At 35.8% G+C, this 21,582-nt stretch overlaps 1 protein-coding gene across 4 annotated transcripts in view; it reads left to right on the top strand.

The window, feature by feature from the left end:
• The window catches only part of LOC109057501 (peroxisomal biogenesis factor 5-like a), a 75,676-nt gene extending 54,621 nt beyond the window's left edge, over window positions 1-21,055 (top strand). For 2 of the 4 annotated variants that reach the window (XM_042758301.1, XM_019074747.2), the window contains 11 exons: window positions 531-651; window positions 776-869; window positions 1,087-1,116; window positions 4,050-4,145; window positions 10,534-10,650; window positions 10,960-11,103; window positions 12,441-12,511; window positions 14,413-14,619; window positions 15,790-15,955; window positions 16,551-16,708; window positions 17,699-21,055. In XM_042758301.1, the coding sequence (XP_042614235.1) occupies window positions 531-651; window positions 776-869; window positions 1,087-1,116; window positions 4,050-4,145; window positions 10,534-10,650; window positions 10,960-11,103; window positions 12,441-12,511; window positions 14,413-14,619; window positions 15,790-15,955; window positions 16,551-16,708; window positions 17,699-17,900 (1,406 nt within the window). In that variant the 3' untranslated portion in view covers window positions 17,901-21,055. The remainder of the gene's footprint in view (window positions 1-530; window positions 652-775; window positions 870-1,086; window positions 1,117-4,049; window positions 4,146-10,533; window positions 10,651-10,959; window positions 11,104-12,440; window positions 12,512-14,412; window positions 14,620-15,789; window positions 15,956-16,550; window positions 16,709-17,698) is intronic. The other 2 variants (XM_042758298.1, XM_042758300.1) reach the window with 2 other exon arrangements.
• The last annotated feature ends 527 nt before the right edge of the window (window positions 21,056-21,582 follow it).

Here is a 21,582-nt window from a genome sequence, read left to right as displayed (position 1 = left end):
CCCCTGCTCTGCACATTTTGTATGCCACTCTTATCGCTTCAGATGTTTGTTCTATTCGAACGTAGTGGACATCACAGGATATTCTGTCATGATCCCAGTTCGAAGCGAACATATATGTTCCATTCAAAGTGTAATGAAGTGTGCGCGACGTGAGTTTAAATTGTATTTATTTACCAAGGTATATTATATCACATTTGTCCGTGTGTGCAGACATTGCGCAGTGCATATCCGTGAATGAATGTTCCGAAGTGGAGTAAACTTCAACAGATTTTCCCTGCTCAGGGAGTAGGGAGCAATGAACACTGTGTAGGGACCATGTCAGTCGGAACACAGTTCATGCGCGGAGCTCACTTCTAATGAGTACTTTTTCAATTAAAATAATTTTACAGACTTACATAACGTTATGTAGTTGCCCTCTTTAATATGTGCATACTGCAAATTCCTCAAACTGTGGTGTTGCTTGTGACTTACTTGGGATGCAGTATTATAATACATCTCTGTCAAACAACATGGCCTCATTTTGTTTACAGTAGCAGTTCCATCTTCCTTGGACAAATGGGAAGAGCTCAACCCGCACCCAGAGCGAAATGGTAGCAGAAAGTGGAAACTTGAGAGAAGATGTTCATCAAAAAATTCTGGTGAATTTGTGTGGTAAGTCGCTGCTCTAAAAAACGAAACAAACAAAAGAATAGTATGAAAACACACACTTTCTGGATATCCAAAAGATATGAATACCTTTCTTTTTTCACATCAATTTCTTACGATATAACCCCAGGTCTATGGATTGCAAGACTCAGCTAGACACTACCCCCAGGAACTCCCTAGAGGTCAATAATAAAGTAGAGGTTGAACCCGTGCCAGCAACTCAAGTAAGTGCAATGCCGAGCAACACTTATCCCTCTTTTTATGAATCATTATCATCTGTGCACGTGTCAGTGACTTTCACATGTTGTTTCCCACTTGTCCCACTCGTTGTAGTTTTATCATATTACTATAAATCCATCCACTTGAACTGTGAATGTTTTTTTAGCCACTCAATACATTGTGGAACATTCTGTGCTAACATCTAGAATTCTTTATTTTCAGCTCAACAGGCTATATGTTAGTGGAAGACATGTAAGCCTCTCTGTGCACTCTTTGTATGAATTGCAGAATGGTCTATGCATTTGCACCATGGCAACAGCATCACCACAAAATTCAATACAAAAAAGACCATGCATTCATGGCAACTAATGAACTGAAGTGACATCCTCATGGCAGGTCACAGTTTGCAAGGATTTTCAAATTTATTGTGGTGCTACAGGGTACAAATGTTACACGCTTACCCTCAGTGTAGCATGCAGGTCTGTTGTATTGCTGTCTATCATGATTAGATAATTATCAAATTAATTATTGACCAGCCACTGGTCAGTTTAAACCCAAAGTTGCTGTTGGAAAAGCATAAATGAAATTACCCCAGATAGATTGTCCAACAGTGGGTGATGATTTGCTCATCAGGTTTATAGTCAGCTTGCAAAAGCTTAGTGGCAATTAGTATTTTTAAACGTTTTTGTCTCATATACTCAGCAAGGCTACATTTATTTGATAAAAAATACAATAAAAACAGTAACATTGTGAAGTATTATTGCAATTTAAAATAACTGATTTCTGTTTTAATATATTTTAAAATGTAATTTATTTTTGTGATGTCAAAGCAAAATTTTCATCAGCCATTATTTCAGTCTTCAGTATCACATGATCCCTCATTTTAATATGCTAACTTGGAGCTCAAGAAACATTTCTTGTTATTATCAATGTTTTTTTTTTACCTTTTTTTCTTACATTTTCTTTTTCATTTTCTTTCAGGTTTCTTTGATGAATAGAAATAGGGAAAAATCATTTTAATTCAAGATTGATTTGAGTCTTTAATGTCAAAAAATCTTACTGACCCCATATTTTTAGTAATTATTAATTAAGGATTCATAATGTTTGTTAAAAAATACTTTTCACTTCGGAATTTAATAAAAAAATGATTAATGTTTCTTTATAGTAGACACTCTTATAGCCTATATGATTGACTCTTACATACCTAAACCTTACATGCGGAGTACAGATACATTTGTCTTACATTTGCTAAGACTAGTCATGATGGAGCAATCGGCACATATGTGAGCTGCATGGTTCTAAAAACGTTGAGCTCAAATTGTCTTTGGGCCACGAGTGATGGTGGAAATGGAATGTGTAATGTTAAAGGTAATTGTTGCACTGACATAAGGTCTGACAGGGCACATTAAATGTAATTATACAGAGCTGTGCCAGCACAATGAAGCAAGACCAATTGTCCTTTTTTTAGGCTTCCATTATAGCCTCCTGTATGAAATCCGTTTAACTTGGTAACCTTGGTAATTGATTAATATCCAGTGAGGCAGGTGGCAAATACTTCATCCTATTGCTTTGATTCAGTCTGCCTGGAAGGCTTTGTTATGCTAAGAATTAAATTGGGGAAATGGAAGTTTTCCTTTGATAGCTCAGCACTTGACATTTAGAATGACCTAAGAAGAAAATACAAAGCTACATACAGAGGGTGAATTATCAAGGGTAACTCTATGATTACATTATTCATTAAAATGACAAGCAACTTTAAAGTTTAAGGAGCACTAAAAACATGACATTATTATCAGTGACAATGCAACAAATATGGCCATCAGTTTTGCATGTTAATTTAGTGAGATACATAAAAAAATCACACACAATTTAAAGACATAGCACAATTAATTACACCCCCTGGCCAGTACATTTATTTTGTAACAAGGAATTTTCCTACAATTGAACCAATTACAGGTAACTATCCAGGATATAGATGTTTGTTTCCTCACCAAAACAGATTTGGTGAAATTTAGCATAAGAATTTAGAATAAGAGTTCAGATGCATCAATAAGGCATTTGAACTTTAAACCAACACTTCTGGCAAAATAACAGTCCATAATCTATATTAATGCTTCATCCAATGATAAAAGGTCTATCCACTGTTGTCCACTCACATCAAAAACCACCAGCCTATTTGTTTACTGTTTTGGACTGATTTTGCTTCTGTATTTATTTCTCTTCAAATTCAGAGAAGACAACTTTTTCACTGAATAAAGCAAGATCATGTATAGAGGAATTTTAGCTGGGCGCAGCAGTTTGAAGCTAAAAACGTCTTGATGAGCTTGTTTATCATAAACACACAGCCTTCCACTTTAAAAGACATTAAATGATTAACTAGAGTCGTGTGGATTACTTGTGGATTATTGTGATGCATTGATTAGCAGTTTGAACTCTTATTCTGATGGCACCCATTCACTGCAGAGGACCCATTGGTGAGCAAGTGATGTAATGCTAAATTTCTCCAAATCTATTCCTATCAGGAAACAAACTCATCTACATCTTGTATGTAAATAGTATAGTAGTGTATAGCATCCTTAGCCATCTGCAAATGTAAACAAAAGGCTCCTATTATTTGTTATGGCCATATGTCACCCTCTAAATTTGAAACCTATCCAGATGAAGCCTTTATGACTCTGAGAAAATAAAACCCTTGAGATCTTACTGTTGTGTTTTATTTTGCAGTAAGCTTGTTTTCTGTTGCTGTGTGGTTTACACACACAGCAATGTAGTCAAAATGAATGGCTTTGCCGCATGTGAAGCATGTCTTCAGGTGTACAGTGTTGAAAACGGTGCATATTTGACAACTCGTGCTGCGCAAAGGTCTCCTGCTATGCTATTTTCAGATTTCGCATACTGAGAAAAATGTGTGAGGGCAGCGCGCTGTGCATGACAAGCCAGTCTTGAGCCATTTTGAGTGTGAGAACATTAGGTGTGGACAGCAGAACCTCAAAAGAGAGTGAAAGTGAGAAAGAACGAGAGGGAAGGAAAGAAAACAAGAAAACCCTGTGCTGCTAATGCTGCCATTTCTCCTTGCCTCTGGCATCAGGGGTTGGCAAGGGCAGGGCTTTTCTCCTGTCAGAGTGACGGAGAGATGGCTGACCACGTTCTCTCTGACTCCTGCTCTGTGTGTGTGTGTCTGACAGGGCCGTTTGAGCAAAGACCAAAGGTGGGGTAGCACACTACTGTCCAGAAACCACTCTCTGGAGGAAGAGTTTGAGAGAGCTAAGGCAGCAGTGGAGGTAAGCCAAAAGTCTCCTTTAAAATATCTGTGAGCATCAAAAGCACTGTCTCGTAGTTAATGGCCAGTGTATTTACACAGAGTGCAAAAAGACAACTTTATTGACAGAATATTTTTTTCTCCCTAACTCCACCAATCATTACTTAGACATTTCTTTTGTATAAATAGCATATTAGTTTAATTTACACTTAAATAGCAACTGCTACTATTTGTTGATATTTATACTTGTGCAAACCCTATCTACCACATTTGATGCAAATAGCATTTGCCTTTTTATATCAACTTATTAACAGACCCAAATAGCATCTACAGAAATTTTCCACTTTTTTCTGTTTTATTTTGGGAAATCTGCAAAATTATAAGAAATGGATTTAATTTTGCTAAAACTGTGTGAACTGGAGCTGATATGGCACTATACTCATGTTGGCCAGAACTTTATCCAGTTAATTAAAATGGCTTATATGTCTCTGAACAAAAATTTACATTTTGTAATCATATACTCACCTTCATACCTTTGCAAACCTGTATGACTTTCTTTCTTCTGTGGAAAATAAAAGTTTGTTTTTGTTTTTTGGTCTTTACAATGGAAGTCAATGGTTACCAAAATGGTTTGTTTACCAACATATTTCCAAATATCTTCATTTAAGTTCTTCAGAAGTAAAAGCTGTTATAGTTTGAGAGGGTGAGTAAATGGTAAATGATAACAGAATTTTAATTTAGGCGTGAACTATCCCCATAAACTGAGATGGAAAAAAATATTTTATAATTAAAAAAAAAAAACTTGAAGAAACAAATTTAGGTGTGCCCTCTGTTAAAGTTCATATTTTAATAAGGCATTGGATGAGTTGGAAACTGCCTGCTGTCACGAGTACAGTGTGATGCTAATTAGCCTCCCTCAATAATTGATTGATTATAATGTCATCACCGTTGCTCACGGAATAAGTTGAGCAATATAATAACTTTCCATTGCTCAATGAGAGAAGAAAATAGGCCAGTCGTGCAGCATCAGGTGGCAGAGGAGAAGGTATTGTGCTTACAGAAACTAGATATGGGCTAATTCAGCTGGAGACCCTGCTATCCAACATCAGTTCCTCTGCTTCAGTGATCACAACCGCTGATGCATTGGAAGAAATTACTCTAAGGCCTGTCACTCAGGGGAAAAAAACATCTAGACACAATATCGCACATTCAATCAGAAAGCTATTTTTTTATATAACACCTAAATTTATATCAGTTTTTTAGCCGTTTGCTTGAATAAGAGAGTCTTTGAAAGTGCTTCTATCTTTTATGACTATTTATTTTTTAAATTTTCCATCGTATAAATGCACAAAATAGTAACCAAAACCTACAAATAAAAATGTCGTGTTTCATCACAATGTGATAAGACTACTAAGTACTGTGTTAAGAGTTCTCACTGCTTTATAGTTTATGTTGTTCTGATGAGTGTCTGCTGTTGCACTTGTTAGAAGCCAGCTATTGTATTACATGTGTTACAGAGGTAGAGTGCTAAGGGCAAAAACATGGGGGATCTGTAAGTACAGATGAATAATGGAGGAGAAAGAGGAAGGGAATATCTAAAAGTGAGAGCAGTGCTTACAGTACGAAGAACCACTCAATGGAGAATTTGTATTTTGCACAGAATCACTGGTTATGCTGCCTATTTTTAGCCCTTAAGACAGGGCCCATTACAGCTATAGGAGACAGTATTTAGTTCGAAAGGGGCGGGACTTGGTGTACATTAAGTAGTGATCCTCAAGGCTGCAATGGAAACAAATGGAGGGTTGATCGATAGCACCATCCTTGAGTTTCGATCATTACAGGAACATTGGCCAGCACACTGAGAGCTTCCCTTCTGCCTCGAGCCCCCTATGAGTAACTGCATATATTTAATATGATTATAAGCTGAACGAAGTCTTAAATTATCCAGAAAGCTACTTTCTGGGACAGTGAGGCCAGTTTCCAGTCATTTTCATTTGTTGATGTCCTGAATGAGCCTAAAATGAATTGAAATGGGGAATGGGCTGGGCTGCTTACTGAGCAGTGAATAAAGATGTAAGATAGATGGAAAATACATTTTACGCCCCGCAGTCTTAGGGGAGGATGTTGGGATGCAGGAAACAGAATACTACTAAAATTATGCTGCTCTATTTAGAAACGGGCAGACAGCAAGAGATGAATGTTGGCTTCTGGCTGTCTTTGTGCTGGTCAGGGCCAAATATTACAGAAAGTAGTGTTAAATGTATGGATTTATGATGTAAATAACTACCATGTGCCTACAAGAAACCTTTTGGGCAATTGAGACTTCTCATTTCAAAACAATTATAGTATTTATTTTACAACACATGAACAAAATGATTAAGAATACAGGCTTTAGATTTACAATAGCACATGTCTGGCAACTCAAAAGCCATCTTCTGATCTTTTCCATCTCCTAACATGTAGGAGATGTTTCAGATGATGCAAAATGACAGGAATCGCTTTTAACAGCAGGACTTGACAGCTTGTCAATTCTTTTTTTTATATGCTCAACAAACCAAACTCCCAGACATAAAGTTCCTGCTTTTGGGAGAAAAATGTTACAGCTACTGAAGATGCATTACAGTAGTGCAGTTACGTGATCATTCTGTCTTGTAAACAGTATTTAGTTAAGTAAATATGATGAGTATTAATTTGTAAATATGAATTACATTCATATATATTTTTTATATTAATAATATTAATATTAATGTGTACATGTGATTTATAGACTTATAAATTATAAACTGTCAGAAGTTTTGTTCAAAAGGTAGACTTGTATATATGACAGTCACGCTCAAGCTTATTAATTGTTTGTCACGTATGTCTTAGGGGTATTTATCATTCTATTTATGAACTGACCTTTAGTCTCTATTAGTTAGTAATTATGAGATGAATATATTCACTTGCTTCTTTATTAAAGAGTGAGTCTTTGAGTTCAAATGATTGTCTGCCTCCATCACTTTCTTCTTTTTTTCCGACAGCGGTCCACATCATATACTGTATGAATGTGTAAAGTTATTATTTTCTAATCTAACAATTTTATTTGATCAGCTTTCACTGTTAGATTTACGGCTAAAACAAGAAAAAATCTGTGCCAATATTTTTTTAAAAGAAACTTAATTCATGATATATGTTTTAATATATATATATATATATCTTGTGCATTTTTGCTTATAATGTCTTGTTTTAAATGTTTAATTTTTTTTACTAGAAAATAACACAAAAATACTTAATAAGTAATATCTTTCCAGTGTAAAGCATGTTCCAATACTGTTTAGGTGCTAGGTTTTTGTGCACCGTCCAAATAGAAATAGAGGTCTGAGACTTGTGAACCAAAGGGCATTCTATTTTAGAAACAAAGACCAATTAGAGACTTTCTCAACCCAGTGGAACAGCATGGCCTTGATCATGTGTCTCTTGTTTGAAAATGAGGAAGACTGAGCACTGACCCCCTTCGGAGCCCTCAGTGTAACTGTTAAGGCCTCTGCCATGGCCTGCTGAGCTCCTGACAACATTCAGCCTTTATTACGCTTATAGTGCTGTATCTCACGATCTCTCAAGGGACGAACGTTTTTAAAGGAAAGATGCCATTCTTGAATGACAGAAAATGTCAGGGGTGCTCAGGAATGCTTTTTCTGAACCCCTCAGACAGTAACAGCTTCGGGCGATGTCATAACACAACACTTGTTATTCGTCATCGTCATAGATCTTTTTCAGTGTTTCTGACATATATTTCAGCAAAGCAGGTATTTTTAGAAATAGTCCAGGTGCTTTGCACAAAATAGGTGACCAAAGTTGCTGAAGAAATTGTTCAGTTCCAATTTTTTCCAATTCCTTTTTTATTTTCTCTGTGGAACACTAAAGGAGAATTTTGATCTGGTTCGCTCTTTTTCATGCAGTTGCACTGAATTTTGACTGGAGCTTTCAAAATGTTTTTAAGATTAGTGAGGGACTGGCTTTGAACCAGATAAAAACCTATTAATTGAAAAAATCAGATTCAAAAGAACAGTTTATGAATCAGACCTCACTATTACTTTTATGAATAACTATTCATGTTTTTTTAGTGAAGAACAACTTAAATTTTGAGACTTAATGTTCCTCAAACAAATCTATCAAGCTTAGAAGACTTGGAAAGTGTTGTACAAATTGTATGGGATTCTTTTGTGCAGTGTTATTTTAGTATCATTATTATTATTTTGAAAGTGCTTTTAAATTAACTTTTCTTTCATTTATTTATTTATTTTTACTTTTTTGGTTTTCATTTGAATTTCATTTTTTTATATTGTCATTTTGTTATAAACTTTTGGAGTTTTTTTTAAACATTTCTATATCATTTTAATTTATTTCAGTTTTAGTCATTGCATTACTTAAATGTATTTATTTTAGTTTCAGTTTTCATTTTTAACATTTCTAAATTATTTATGTAATATTTTATTTTATTTCAGTTACCAAAAATTATTTTAATAGTTTTAGTTTTCAATAACAACAGCTTTTTTGCTTTTATGGTTCTTTGTTGTCATTTTGGAGTTTGACAGCCCCAGTCCTCATTTCCATTCTTTATATTTAAAAAAGTATTCTTCAAAAATTCACCTTTTCTGTTCTACAGAGGAAAGTAAGTTGAAACAACATGAGAGTAAGTGAAAATCTTTTTGCAACAAATGTAATGTTGCTAAATTTTACGAAAAGAGGACCCTGTCATTTAGAAACAGACCAGCGGTGAAAAACAAGCTGGATTCAGGAAAATGTCTTTGATGTGAAGGATGTAATTCGCAAATCTTCTGGCTAATAAAAAGTTCAGTCAAGCAGTCTTTGGATGAGTGATAATGAGTCCTCAACTTTGACCTTTAACTAGTTGGACTCTCTCTGTGCTGAGCTGTTGGGGGGAAAGAGGGGGTGGGTCATCCAATTACCGTAATTGGTCACTTAGTGAAACTGTTGCCCATCATAAAACATGGAGGGCCATTTATCACCTCAACCAAGATGTGTCATTGAACAAAGTAACATCAACTTTCAGTCACACAACATTCTTTGAAAACCCTCATCATAAATACAATCTCTGAGGGAATCATGCCATAAAGGCTTTTGAAAAGCAGATAGCTCTCTTACAACAGTGCTTTTCAAGTGAATATGATCCACAATGAAGATACTGAAACTCGTGACCTGAATCGATTGGTAGGTGACTTCAACAAATGCTCCTGCCATTTCTGATTTTATAACGCATGGCATGATGTGTGAGTATTTGAGTAACAGGCATTTGAGTAAAGACAAAATAGTATTATTAACATTTCAAAATAATTTTCAACCGTTTTGTCAATCTGCATCAAATCAAAGTGTTTCAGTGCACTCAGTTCGCTGACTAATGCTAAGCAAGTCATTTTTTGATTAATCAAACCCTTAAATGAGATTTGCAATATGCCCTAGATGACTGAGAGCTGAATGATTGCTTGCGTGGCTGTGTAAGTCTCCGCTTGCCATCAATATTCATGCACAGTGATTGATTATTCAGATTGCAGAGCACAGAGAGTTCAGAGGCATGTTGATACAGATTTGAGGCATTATAAGAGCAGTGCACCTGCAGAGACTCGACTAAAGACTAAGATTTAGAGCTTGATGTTGTGGAGGCAGAAAACACATTTTTGACCTGAAGTGCTCTTCTGGACACTGTGAAAAAAGAACAAAAAGAACAAAACTGAAACTAGTAAACTAAAACAACAGTGTGAAAGTGAATGAAAGTTCTGTTAATTAATGAATTTGGAATACACATTAGTATTTTAGTATCTTTAATATTTTTGGAGGTGGAACAGCAGTATAATGTTTACCTTTGTTCATTTGACAGACACTTTTATCTAAATCTATACAACTGACCACCATGTTAGTGATGTTAGTATGTTAGTTTCCTGGCAATGAAAACCATGATGCTGATGTTGCAGACTTCATGTTCTACCAGCCGAGCTTCAGGAAATGCATCACTGTACCGTCACCAAAGGTTTTGTAAGCTTTTCTGAGAAATCTTTGAAAGGGAATTACTGTTTATTTGGCTTTGCTGAAGAGTGAATGTGTAAGGAGTTTTGTGACGTTCCCGTTCATTAGGTTACTCGGCTAATATTGATTTTTTTGAAAAATTTTTAAATGTTTACTCAGTAATATAGGAGGTCAACTCTACTGAACTGAATAAAATATGATTAGTTAAATAAATTAAAAAAAAAAACTACAAAATGATTTATAAAAGCTTGTATAAAAACATTTTTATATTTTAGGAGAACTGTTTTCATACATTACATATAGTGCCAACATTTATTTCTTATTTTTTATAAGCTATTTATTTTACAGCATAGCTATTTTTTCTGTCTCATTTCTCAAATCCCTTTCAGTCAGACACAGAGTTTTGGGATAAGATGCAGGCAGAGTGGGAAGAGCTCGCTCGCAGGAACTGGCTAACGGATAATGAGCAACCACAGATTCCCTCGAATGTGTCTCCTTATGAAAAGGTAAAGAAGAAAAATTCAAACAAATTATTTAAAAATATATGTTTAGAATTTTAATAATAAAGATAATAATTATTATTTTTAATTATTATTTAAATATTATTATTATTTTTATAATTACTAATGCATTATTGTTATTAATAATTATTTATTTTTGTATAATTACTAATTTATTATTATTATTGTTGTTGTTGTTCAGTATGTAAAACCTGGACTTATTTTTATGCATTTATTTATTTAGTTACATTTTACAGTATACAAAGTCTTCATGAATTTTCCACTACTTTGTTATGTCCATTATTTCTTCCTCAGGGATACTACTTCCACACAGATAACCCTTTCAAAGACTGGCCAAATGCATTTGAGGAGGGCTTACGCAAGTCCAGAGAAGGAGAGCTGCCTAACGCCGTGCTTCTTCTGGAAGCTGCTGTGCTGCAGGACCCTCAGGATTCAGAGGTGAGTGAGTGGGCTTATAAAACAACAGTAAGACAGGTACTTTCATCAAATCAACGTCTGCACAGCTTGAAAACAGAAAAGCTACATGTTCTGCCAATCAGACTACCGTCACACCCTTCCTACATACAGTGATAAGCAGTAGGTACGTTCTTGCCCACACTGAACATTTTACAGATCATAGCATGATTAGCCATGGAAGGGGGTTCCATGTTCTCACTAATTTTCAGTGAGAGCTCTTTATTAGAAATGTACTTGACAGTGACTGATGGCAAACCATTAACACTCCTGTAACTGAGTAGGGTTCCCTTTTTTTTCAGACGATTTAATGATGTAATAGTTCAGTTATATCCCAGAGAGGATTATCCCTCTTCTCCTGGAATTACCCCACCTCTAAATTGTGTCTCCATAAAAGCTCAATGTTAACAAATAATTTTACAAAGCAAATGGCATTTCGGGGAGATTTTGTTTCTGAAATATCATACAGTAAAGCCTGTGTTATACTGTCTGCATGAGCAATCCAGACGCATAGACGAACAACGCGGACAGAGACTACTTGTATTTATACTACCGAAAGCGTACGCTGATGGTCCGCTCCGCAACAAACATGTGAACATACAATTGCCCAGAATTATTGCACATCTGGCTGTCTTTATATTGTTTTATCGACAAATTGTACAGGTTCAAGTAGCAACGGGCCTCTTCACACAGCCTGCACATGTGCAGTTGGTGCTTTTGAAGCCTACTGACTATAACAAAAAATTTGAGGCATGTGGATGTCCGCTTAGAGCCTCCGCGCACACTCTCCGATGATGATTTTTACGTCACGCATACCATAGCGGACTCGCGGACGCGGAAAGTATAACACAGGCTTAAGTATGTTTATTGTACATCATAAATTAAGAGCACAGACTCAGCCAACCATGTTAAGATGTTCTATTATAAGGCTTATTAATACATTTTCTGTTGTATTCACAAACTGTGGCCTTGAAATGCAGTCAAAGTTAACAAGCTTATATTCTAATAATTAGTCTTATTCAGTGTTCATAACCCCACAAATGATTCATTGAGCACAAATATTCAGTCACATAATAAATTATACTTAAACCAATATCTTCAAATATTTGTTTAGCGATATTAGTACATCCAGAGATTCATCATCTTCAAGAAATGGCAACACAAATCCATTCAGTTCCTCACTGAACTTTGTGTTCTATGTCTGAGCCACAGGCCTTTGAAAATGAATCATTTGCCCGCAGGTTAGCACTGTAGCTCTTGCACTCGCCAGAGTCAAGGTGATAACCTCAATGCTCATTGTTCAATACCTATTTTCTTCTCAGGCTTGGCTGGTGCTGGGAACCACGCAAGCAGAGAATGAGAATGAGCAGGCAGCAATTGTCTCCCTCCAGAGGTAAGGAAGTATCCCTGCATAAATCATATGCAAATGATGGTTTACACTGAACCGATTGGCTCATGAAGTCAGAGTCAGCACACTTAGGATGTGACTTATTAGGAGTGTTTATGACAAAAATAAATCCAAAGCGGAGTTAGAATGCATTGCTTTATACTAGTACTACATGTATCGTTGCTGATTGTACCAATATAAACCTAAAATACACACCATAAATGTCAAGTCAAGATTAAGGTTAAAGGAGTAGCATTACATCACTTGCTCACCAATGGATCCTCTAAAGTGAATGGGTGCCGTCAGAATGAGGGTCCAAACAGATGATAAAACCATCACAATAATCCACAAGTGATCCACACAATTCCAGTCCATCAATTAATGTCTTGTGAAGTGAAAAGCTGTATGTTTGTAATAAACAAACCCATCATTAAGGCATTTTACATTTAAATTGTCACTTCTGGCCAAAACGCAAATCCATAATAAAAGCACTTCCTCCAGTGAAAAAGTCCACCCCCTGTTAGTGACCCTCTCACATCAAAATCTACTAACATATTTGTTTTAGACAGTTTTGGCTTATAAACAATGCTTTATCTGTGCATATTTTTCTCCTGATTCAGACGAGATGACTTTTTCACTAGTAAAGCAATAGTATGGATAGAGGATTCACATTTTACCCAGAAGCAATGGTTTGGAGTTAAAAATGGTTAATGATGGATTTGTTTATTACAAATCCAAATATTCCTTTAATCCTCATTCAGACCTAAAGAAGGCCTTGAATCGGACATCTCCATGTGGTTATCTGTGACAACAAATGAGATAAAGCTCTCTGCTGTGCCCTCTCCTGCTCGAGATAAAGAGCTACTGTAATAACCCGGTGATCCAATTAAAACTGCATTTCATAAGCACAGAGGCCTTTGGGAGATTACATTCATTTTGGATAGAACAGCCAGCCATAATCTCATACAATGTTCCTCTGAGCGACCAGGGTGAAAACTCCAATCTATGTGTGTTAATCACCAGTGACATTTAAAGCTGACACTTATGTATCTGCATCACTTTTGAATAGAGTGCTTTTATAATGTCTGTCTCTCTGATATTATCTAACATAATTTAAGATGTTATTTTTAAATGGTGTATCATCTGTGGGTGGACCACACAGTTGCTGTGCAAGATTAGAACTAGTAGAGCAGAAATAGAGTAGAACTACATTAAAACTGTTCAACACATAGTTAAGTTAGGATGCAAAACTTTAAATGCAGACTGGAATTTGCCTATAGTAGTGTGTTCCACAGAACTTACCTATAAGCAGTATTGATTTTTTTAGTACATAGTGTAAGTATGTGAACTGGGACACAGCCGGTATCTTACTTAGGCAGGGGGGGTTGGGAGGGGGTGAGTATACTTTGCCTAAATCTGATTAGATCAGATCAGATTAGAACTGACGTTTCTGATGGATCAAGTAGATAAATCATTAGCAGTGCGCACTGCTTTTGTTTTAATGGACAACAAGAGAAAATGTTTTTACCGACTGTCATAAAGACAACCTAGTAAAAGGCTTTTAATTGGCATTGTTAGATTTCCATTTTTATTCTTTGATGTGCAAGTGTAACCAATGTGCGGTAATAAACAATATCCAGATGACACCCTTGCCATTATTCTTCTTATGCTTGTTAAACAGGGAACACGACTTCCATCAGAAATTGGCTAAATGGTTTATTTTAGTTTTCTGCAATATATTTACATGGTCTCCATCCAGACACATGAGATGACACAAGTATTCACCCATGAATTAAAACCAGCATTAATCAGGAAGCATCTGCCTCTCATTATGATGGCAGACAGCTAATTAGTGTCCATCAAAAGCAGAAGTTCTTTAGATGGTTCTCTGTTGTATGTGTGTGCAGGTGTCTGGAGCTCCACCCCAACAACCTCCAGGCCCTCATGGCCCTGGCAGTGAGCCTGACCAACACGGGCATGAGGCAGGAAGCGGCCGAGGCACTGCTGAGCTGGTTAAGGCACAACCCCAAATACAAGCATCTTCTGAAGAGCCGCACGCACCTGCAGAGCTCACCTGGTTCATGGAGACCCTCCTGCCCCTCCACAACAGGCTGGTATGATTACAAATGAATGCAGTGCCATGTGTGGAATATACAGCAGCCTCAAAATGTGATATTTAAGTAAATGTATGAATGTCGTTACTGTAGAAACAAAATATTTACAAATAAATGGTTTGAACATAAACCATGCTCACCTTTCAAAACAGACTTTTTTTGCAGTTCTTTTTAACCAATAGGTAATTTTTAGTGGATGTAAGAGGTTTCCCACACATTCAAACAGGTTCTCTAGCAGAGTGACCACAGGCGGGATTCATGCTTTTGTCTTAATATTGAACAATATTTATTAATATTGAATTTTTGTTGTATCATTTGCAACCTAACAAACAGAGACACTTTTATATAATTTATTTTAATAATCATTTAAATAATAAAGTAAATATTTTTATATATATACATTTTTTTATTGTATGTATAAGTTTTATGTGTTTAAAAGAAGTCTCTTATGCTCACCAAGGTTCCATTTATTTGATCAAAAATACAGTAATATTGTGAAATATTATTACAGTTTAAAATAATACTAAATAAATACGTTAAAATAACTAATTTTAATATAATTTAAAATGTAATTTATTCCTGTAATGGCAAAGCTGAATTTAATAAGCTGATCTGATGCTAATTATTTTCAATTACTTATAGCGCTCAATTATTATTATTATTATTGTTATTATTTATTAAAAATATTCTTTTTTTATACCAACCCCCACTAACCCTTCCCCCAATTCCACCCCATTTAAATTAAAACATTTAAAAAAGGTAACATTTTATTCTAAAGCATCAAACATATTGAAAAAAAAAAAGAATAAAAAAAAGTCTACATCAAACTTCATTCTAGATTTTATGTGCTGCAAACCTTTATATTTGTACACAGAGACTTATAACTTTTACTGTTGCGTCAAGAGGATGGTGGTCATGTGTTTTAATGATTTTCTCAACTTAATTTTTATGTGACTAAACTGAACACTGTGTTAACACCCATTCCTACTTTCCCCATCATGTAGCACTCCAAACCCTCCTAAATGGAATATTTTTGGTACCAAAAACATAAATCTCTAGAGAGCCCCTCTCTCTTTTTCTTAGCTATTAAATGACACATTTTGATGATGTTGCTGGTAGGGACGTCCCTGAAGGGCAATGCTTCTCAGCTCTCTCTATCTTTATCTCCAGCCCCCTGCTGCCTGAGGTGAAGGAGCTGTACCTGGAAGCTGCCCAGCACAACTCGGACACTATCGACCCAGACCTGCAGACAGGGTTAGGAGTATTGTATAACCTCAGCTCCGAGTTCAACAAAGCTGTGGAAGCCTTCAACGCTGCGCTGTCAGTGCGGCCAGAGGTAAATCCTTCCTCAATGTACTCGACTGACAAACTGGGGCTAAATCATAAAGAAACACTCCATAAAAGGCAGAGGGCAACGGAAAGAGAGAGAAAAAGTGACTGGGGCTTAAAAAAGTGTCTCCAAAATCTTTGAAACAGTTCACTTGAAACTTGAGGGGAGCTTTACCATTCATGAGCGCTGACTCCAGAACCCTGTGGGTCACCTTGTCGACAATTGATGCTTGCTAAGCCAAATTCTGTCCCCCTGTGTAGACTGCATTTACACTCAATCGAAAATCCTCCCTATCTGCTTGACTTGGTAATGTCTGCTTGCCTGCTGGGGGGCTCAGAGCGTGAATACGATGAAAGATAATGGCAATGCAGAAGTGAAACTCTGATACCAGGCTCCTTCTGACATTAGGAACTAGGCAACTTCTTTGTACCTCTGCTTTATGCAGTGTCACTGTACTTAAAGGTCATATTTTATCCCTAAAAGTAAGAGAGCAGATCATATCTTAATGGTATTAAAAATCAGTTGCATGTAACTCCATAATCTTTCAAGCATAGAGCAATAATTGTTTTGATCCATGACACTGTGCCATTGGTGTGTACAGGACTACCTGCTGTGGAATCGGCTGGGGGCGACGCTGGCTAATGGAGATCGCAGCGAGGAGGCTGTGGAGGCCTATACCAGAGCCCTGGAGCTGCAGCCCGGCTTCATCCGCTCACGTTACAACCTCGGCATCAGCTGCATTAACATGGGCGCTCACAGGTTTGTGACAGAGAGTTTGCTTGACTTGAAAATTATGTAAAATATATCCCCCAACTTCTTGTTTGAATTCTTTGATCCTGAGGTTCTATTGTAAGAAATGCAACATGATAAGGAAACATTTATTCCTCGATTTATGGGAGTTTCTTCAACTACTGTTATTTTGGTCCCAGGGGTTGGTTTTTTAGTTTGCTATGAGGGTCACATTAAAGGGCTTCAAAATTTATTCATGCTACTTCTCAAATGTGTTTGTATGTAGATTATTTAAATTTTTTGGCCCACACCATTTGAATCTTTAACTCTTTCAGCCGCCATTGATGAGTTATCTCTCATTTAGAAGTCAACAGCTTCCCCGCCATTGACGAGTTTATACGCGCTATTACACATCTTCTGAACGAGTACAAAACCTCCTGAACAAAAACACATGTGAACAGAAAGAAAAACTAACGATCTCTTATGTAAACATATGCGTATGATAAATAATGCGGTCATCAGCAATAGACATCATATAAATGAAAACTGCATAATGTTATGGAGTAAAATGTTGATCCATGTCTATGCAAGCTTTGGAGGTGTTGATGGAAGCGATTTACTGGATTTATGCTTTGATAATCATACTGAATATTATCCAAGAGTTAAAATAAAACACTCCATTAAAAAATACTATTAAATTAATTACAATTTAATTCAGAAAATACTGTATGAGCCTGAAGTTTGAAAGTAACAGTATGTACAAGCCTGATAGATAGAAAGACAAATGATTCTGCCATTTTATTGCAAACATCTTCAACATTATTTTTTTTTCACCACAGAATGCTATTAAACACAATGTATAATTTAAACAAAATAATAATAATAATACATGTGGTGGAAATGTTCACCTCATTAACAACACCTAATTTTTCTTTTAATAAACCAGTAAAAATCTGCATTTCCACAGGGCCAAAAGTGCCCACATTTGTAGAAACACCCTTTTTTATTTATTTATTCCAGGGAGGCAGCCAGTAATTTCCTGACAGCTCTTGGTCTGCAGAGGAAGAGCAGGAGTCGGCAGCTTTCGCACCAGGTCATGTCTGGAAACATCTGGGCGGCCCTGCGGATAGCACTGTCCATGCTGGACCAGCCGGAGCTCTTTCAAGCTGCTAACATAGGAGACCTGGACTTACTCATGAAAGCTTTTAATCTGGATATGTGAGCGAGGATACCCTTTAAACATGGCAAATATCCAAAGTCCTTAATGAGAAGAACTTTGTCAGAAAGCAACCTTTGTTTCACAGAGCACCTTTACATTCCTGAGAAATGAGTGCTGAATGATACTATTTTAATAGATTTGCACATCAGTTTACGATTACCCTAAATAGCACAATGCCAGGGGAAGATTGTACAAGTATGCCTTAGAGAAAATATCAGCTAGACCTGTAATGTAACAGTGGGGAATCGCAGGAATACTCGATTCATCTCGTAATTTCACAAATGATTAGTGATTCAATTAGACATGTACTGTACTGCGTAGAGTTCATGTATTGGTTCGATTGCTCTCTTTATTTGAGAGGGTGGGGTTATTATAGATTTTGGTGGCACTTAGTTCAACCTGCTGCATCATCCCCTTTATTTCCAGGAGCTTGCAGACCAGATTAAAAAGCCTTACTTATCTTGCATGTAAAATAAATAATTGAGATGTTATAGGTATGATATCAGATAAAAGCCATTCCTTGCCATACTTTGACCTCTTGATGTAGAAGTCTATGTTCCATCAAGGTCTTTTTGTAAAACATACCACATCGTTGAAATGTTACGCTGATTATTTTACAAAATTTGATGCAGGGATTTCAGATATACTGCCCCTTTTGCCAAAATTGTCAGCCTGGATTTGACAGGAAAACTGGAAAGTTGCCCAAAATATAAGCCAAACTATTTGTGAGCTTCACAGTTTTATACCCTAATATTTTCGTTGTAACTTGTTATGGTTCATCTCCAGCTTGCATGATGTTTTATTTTGCTCATCAGTGTGAATACGCAAGTGCTTAATGATGCATATGTGCTTCAAGAAAATTCCTACATTTTAAAATGCTATGCAAAACCTATACATTTTTTCTTAATGCAGCCGGAAGCAGAAGAAAAGCCTAAAGCACCAGAAAGCTTTACTTACGTTGTCACTTCTTGTGTTTAATGCTGAAAACTGGTAGGTAGAAGGTAGAAGATCTGGTAGTCCCTTGTAGATGGTCTATTGTACTTTAAAGCAACATATACATTAATCCAGATACATTTGAAAATGCTTATTTTTCTCTATATTTTGGCCTTCTGTCCACATTTTGTGAAAGATGCTCGCAGAGTGGATAAAATTAAAATTGTTTTTGTTTTGTAATGTGAAATTTGAAACAGACGTACTCGAAAACGAAGACATGTTTAGCCATGTGACGCCTATTTTATTTATAGATATCTACTGTAAGTTGTATGCATAAGATGATTTAAAGGGGTACGTCTCTCAAAAATGAATAATTTACTCCAAACATGGATGAGTTCCTTTCTTCTGTTTGGCACAAAATAAGATATTTCAAATAATGTTGGTAACCAAACATTTGCTGGTATTGACTTCCACAGTATTTTCTCAGTATTTAGTATTTTAGTCAATGGCTAACATCAACTGTTCACCAGCATTTTCTGACATTTCAGTGAGATGATAAACTATTGGAAAATGCCTGAAACATCAGTGTGTACAGACTATTTTAAAAATGAAAATGGCATTTTCAAATATATCTGGAAATGTTTCTTATTTTAAAAAAGTCTTCCTGATCCAGCTGAGGTTTTATTTGTAGCATCATGTTTTTTTTTTATTATTCCCCACCTAGTTCAAGAATTAATTTGTTAAAATAACTATATCAATGAAAAAGCATGCAAAGTCATTCAAGCACCCATTATCAAGTGTGATTATTTTATTAATTGTTACTATATTTATTTAATTACTGCTCTATATATTTATTTTATCATTCTGTATCTGAAACTCTTTGGAAATGTATATGCTCATCGATACAGTTAGAACAGGCTTGTGCTTTGTAGCTGAATGTTACATTAGATACTGTAGATTCTTTAATGCCTGAGGCCAAACCTCCCCTTTTCTAGAACTTTGTACAATCTCAGGTGATTGTCTAGATGAATTCATGCTCCAGAAGTACTTCTGATGTACGATCGCATGCCGAATATACTTATTTTTGAATGCTGTAGAATTATTTATATGCATGACCTTGACCATGCCTATTTTAATCTATACCCTTCATTTCTATGACTTATAAATCACTGTAATCACAATATTTTGCATTTTAAAATATATATTGATCTAAAGAATACAGCATATTAACTGTAAAATATCTACAAACAAGCAGTTTTTGCAATACAGTGAGTAATCTCAACAAGACCTTCTTTATAGTCACTTATATTACTATTGCAATAGCCAGATTTACTAAAGCCTTTAGAAATAGAGACTTAAATATATGTTATGCATCATTCAGTTTCTGAATTTGTACATGCAGACTTTCTGAATGTTTGCCAGAGGCTTTATTAACTCTGGCCCAATATTTAAAAGATAGATGCATAAACAAAAGTTATCTTTTAAAATAAAATATTGGAATAGAGTTTGTTTGCTTGGTTGTTGCTGTTGTTAAAAAATTATTTCCATGAGTGCATTTGTTATTTTTTGGTTTTGTTTCCAATCTAGCATCACCAAACATGAAAATGGCACAGACAAACAATTGTGGATTTTATTGAACAATCCAAACATTATGAATAACAAGTATGTTTGAACAGATTTTCGAATGAGGATTCCCACATTTGCCATATTTGTGTTTCTAAACAATATATGGATCAGAAATTCAATTAAAAAAAAAACTTATAACAAACAAGTGGGCAAGTTTGTATAGTACTACAGAATTGGCACACATTTTTTTGCAAAAACAAAAACAAACAAAGAAAATCAACAATAAAAACATACCACTTGACCTTCAGTTCCATGAAAAACAGAACCCACTAAAGATCAATAATATATTGCAAAATGTCAACTGACTAACCTCTGATTTTTAGTGCATATACTGAAAAAAAAACAAAAAAAAAATCAAGGCATGTTTGAGAAAGGTGAAGTAAAAGCATCCACTTTCACACCCAATATCAAGACAAAAAGAACAGAAAGAAAAAGAGAGAGAGAAAGAGAAGCAGGAGGAAATGGGTATGAATATTCATTCAAAGTAAGAAAGCGAAGGAGAGAAAGAGTGAGAGAACCTCGGGTGGATAAGCCGAAGAAAGACAGACGCACAAGGTAAAGGGACAAAAGACAATGAACTCTCAACATAACAGGTAGTGCATAATAGAAACAAACATGACCAGGTACAATCTACAACAGAATGTGCAACATCCAGTTGAAATAAATTGAGATGAACAGGCCCCACCTCAGCCTGAGTGAGATTATGTTGTAAAATAATGAATATTACATTTTCATTCAGCACTAACCTTCAGACTGAGGTTCACGGCGTAACAAAACATTTTAAAGGATACTTGCCAAGAACACATTCAGGTTTTGTAAGGTAATGACATTACCTGATGACATGAATTTTTCATCAAATAAATGATATGTCTAAGGTTAGAAATGGGTAAAGGGTGTTGGAGGCGGAGCCAAGTTTGTCAGATATGTCATAAAGCTTAAGAGCTTGAGATTTGGTAACACTGAGCACCAATACATACATGTATCTGAGATAGTTATATGTATGACACTGCATATATTTCTGCTCTATATGCAGTATGTCATCACATATTGCTTAGGTACGTGATAAAATAGTTTTACATTCTTTGAGACTGGAAATCAGTGAAATGGACCGATTTCAAATGCATCC

The sequence above is a fragment of the Cyprinus carpio genome, chromosome A6 (assembly GCF_018340385.1).
Source record: "Cyprinus carpio isolate SPL01 chromosome A6, ASM1834038v1, whole genome shotgun sequence".
Taxonomy (NCBI): Eukaryota; Metazoa; Chordata; class Actinopteri; order Cypriniformes; family Cyprinidae; genus Cyprinus; species Cyprinus carpio.
This window is presented reverse-complemented; position numbering and strand designations above follow the sequence as displayed.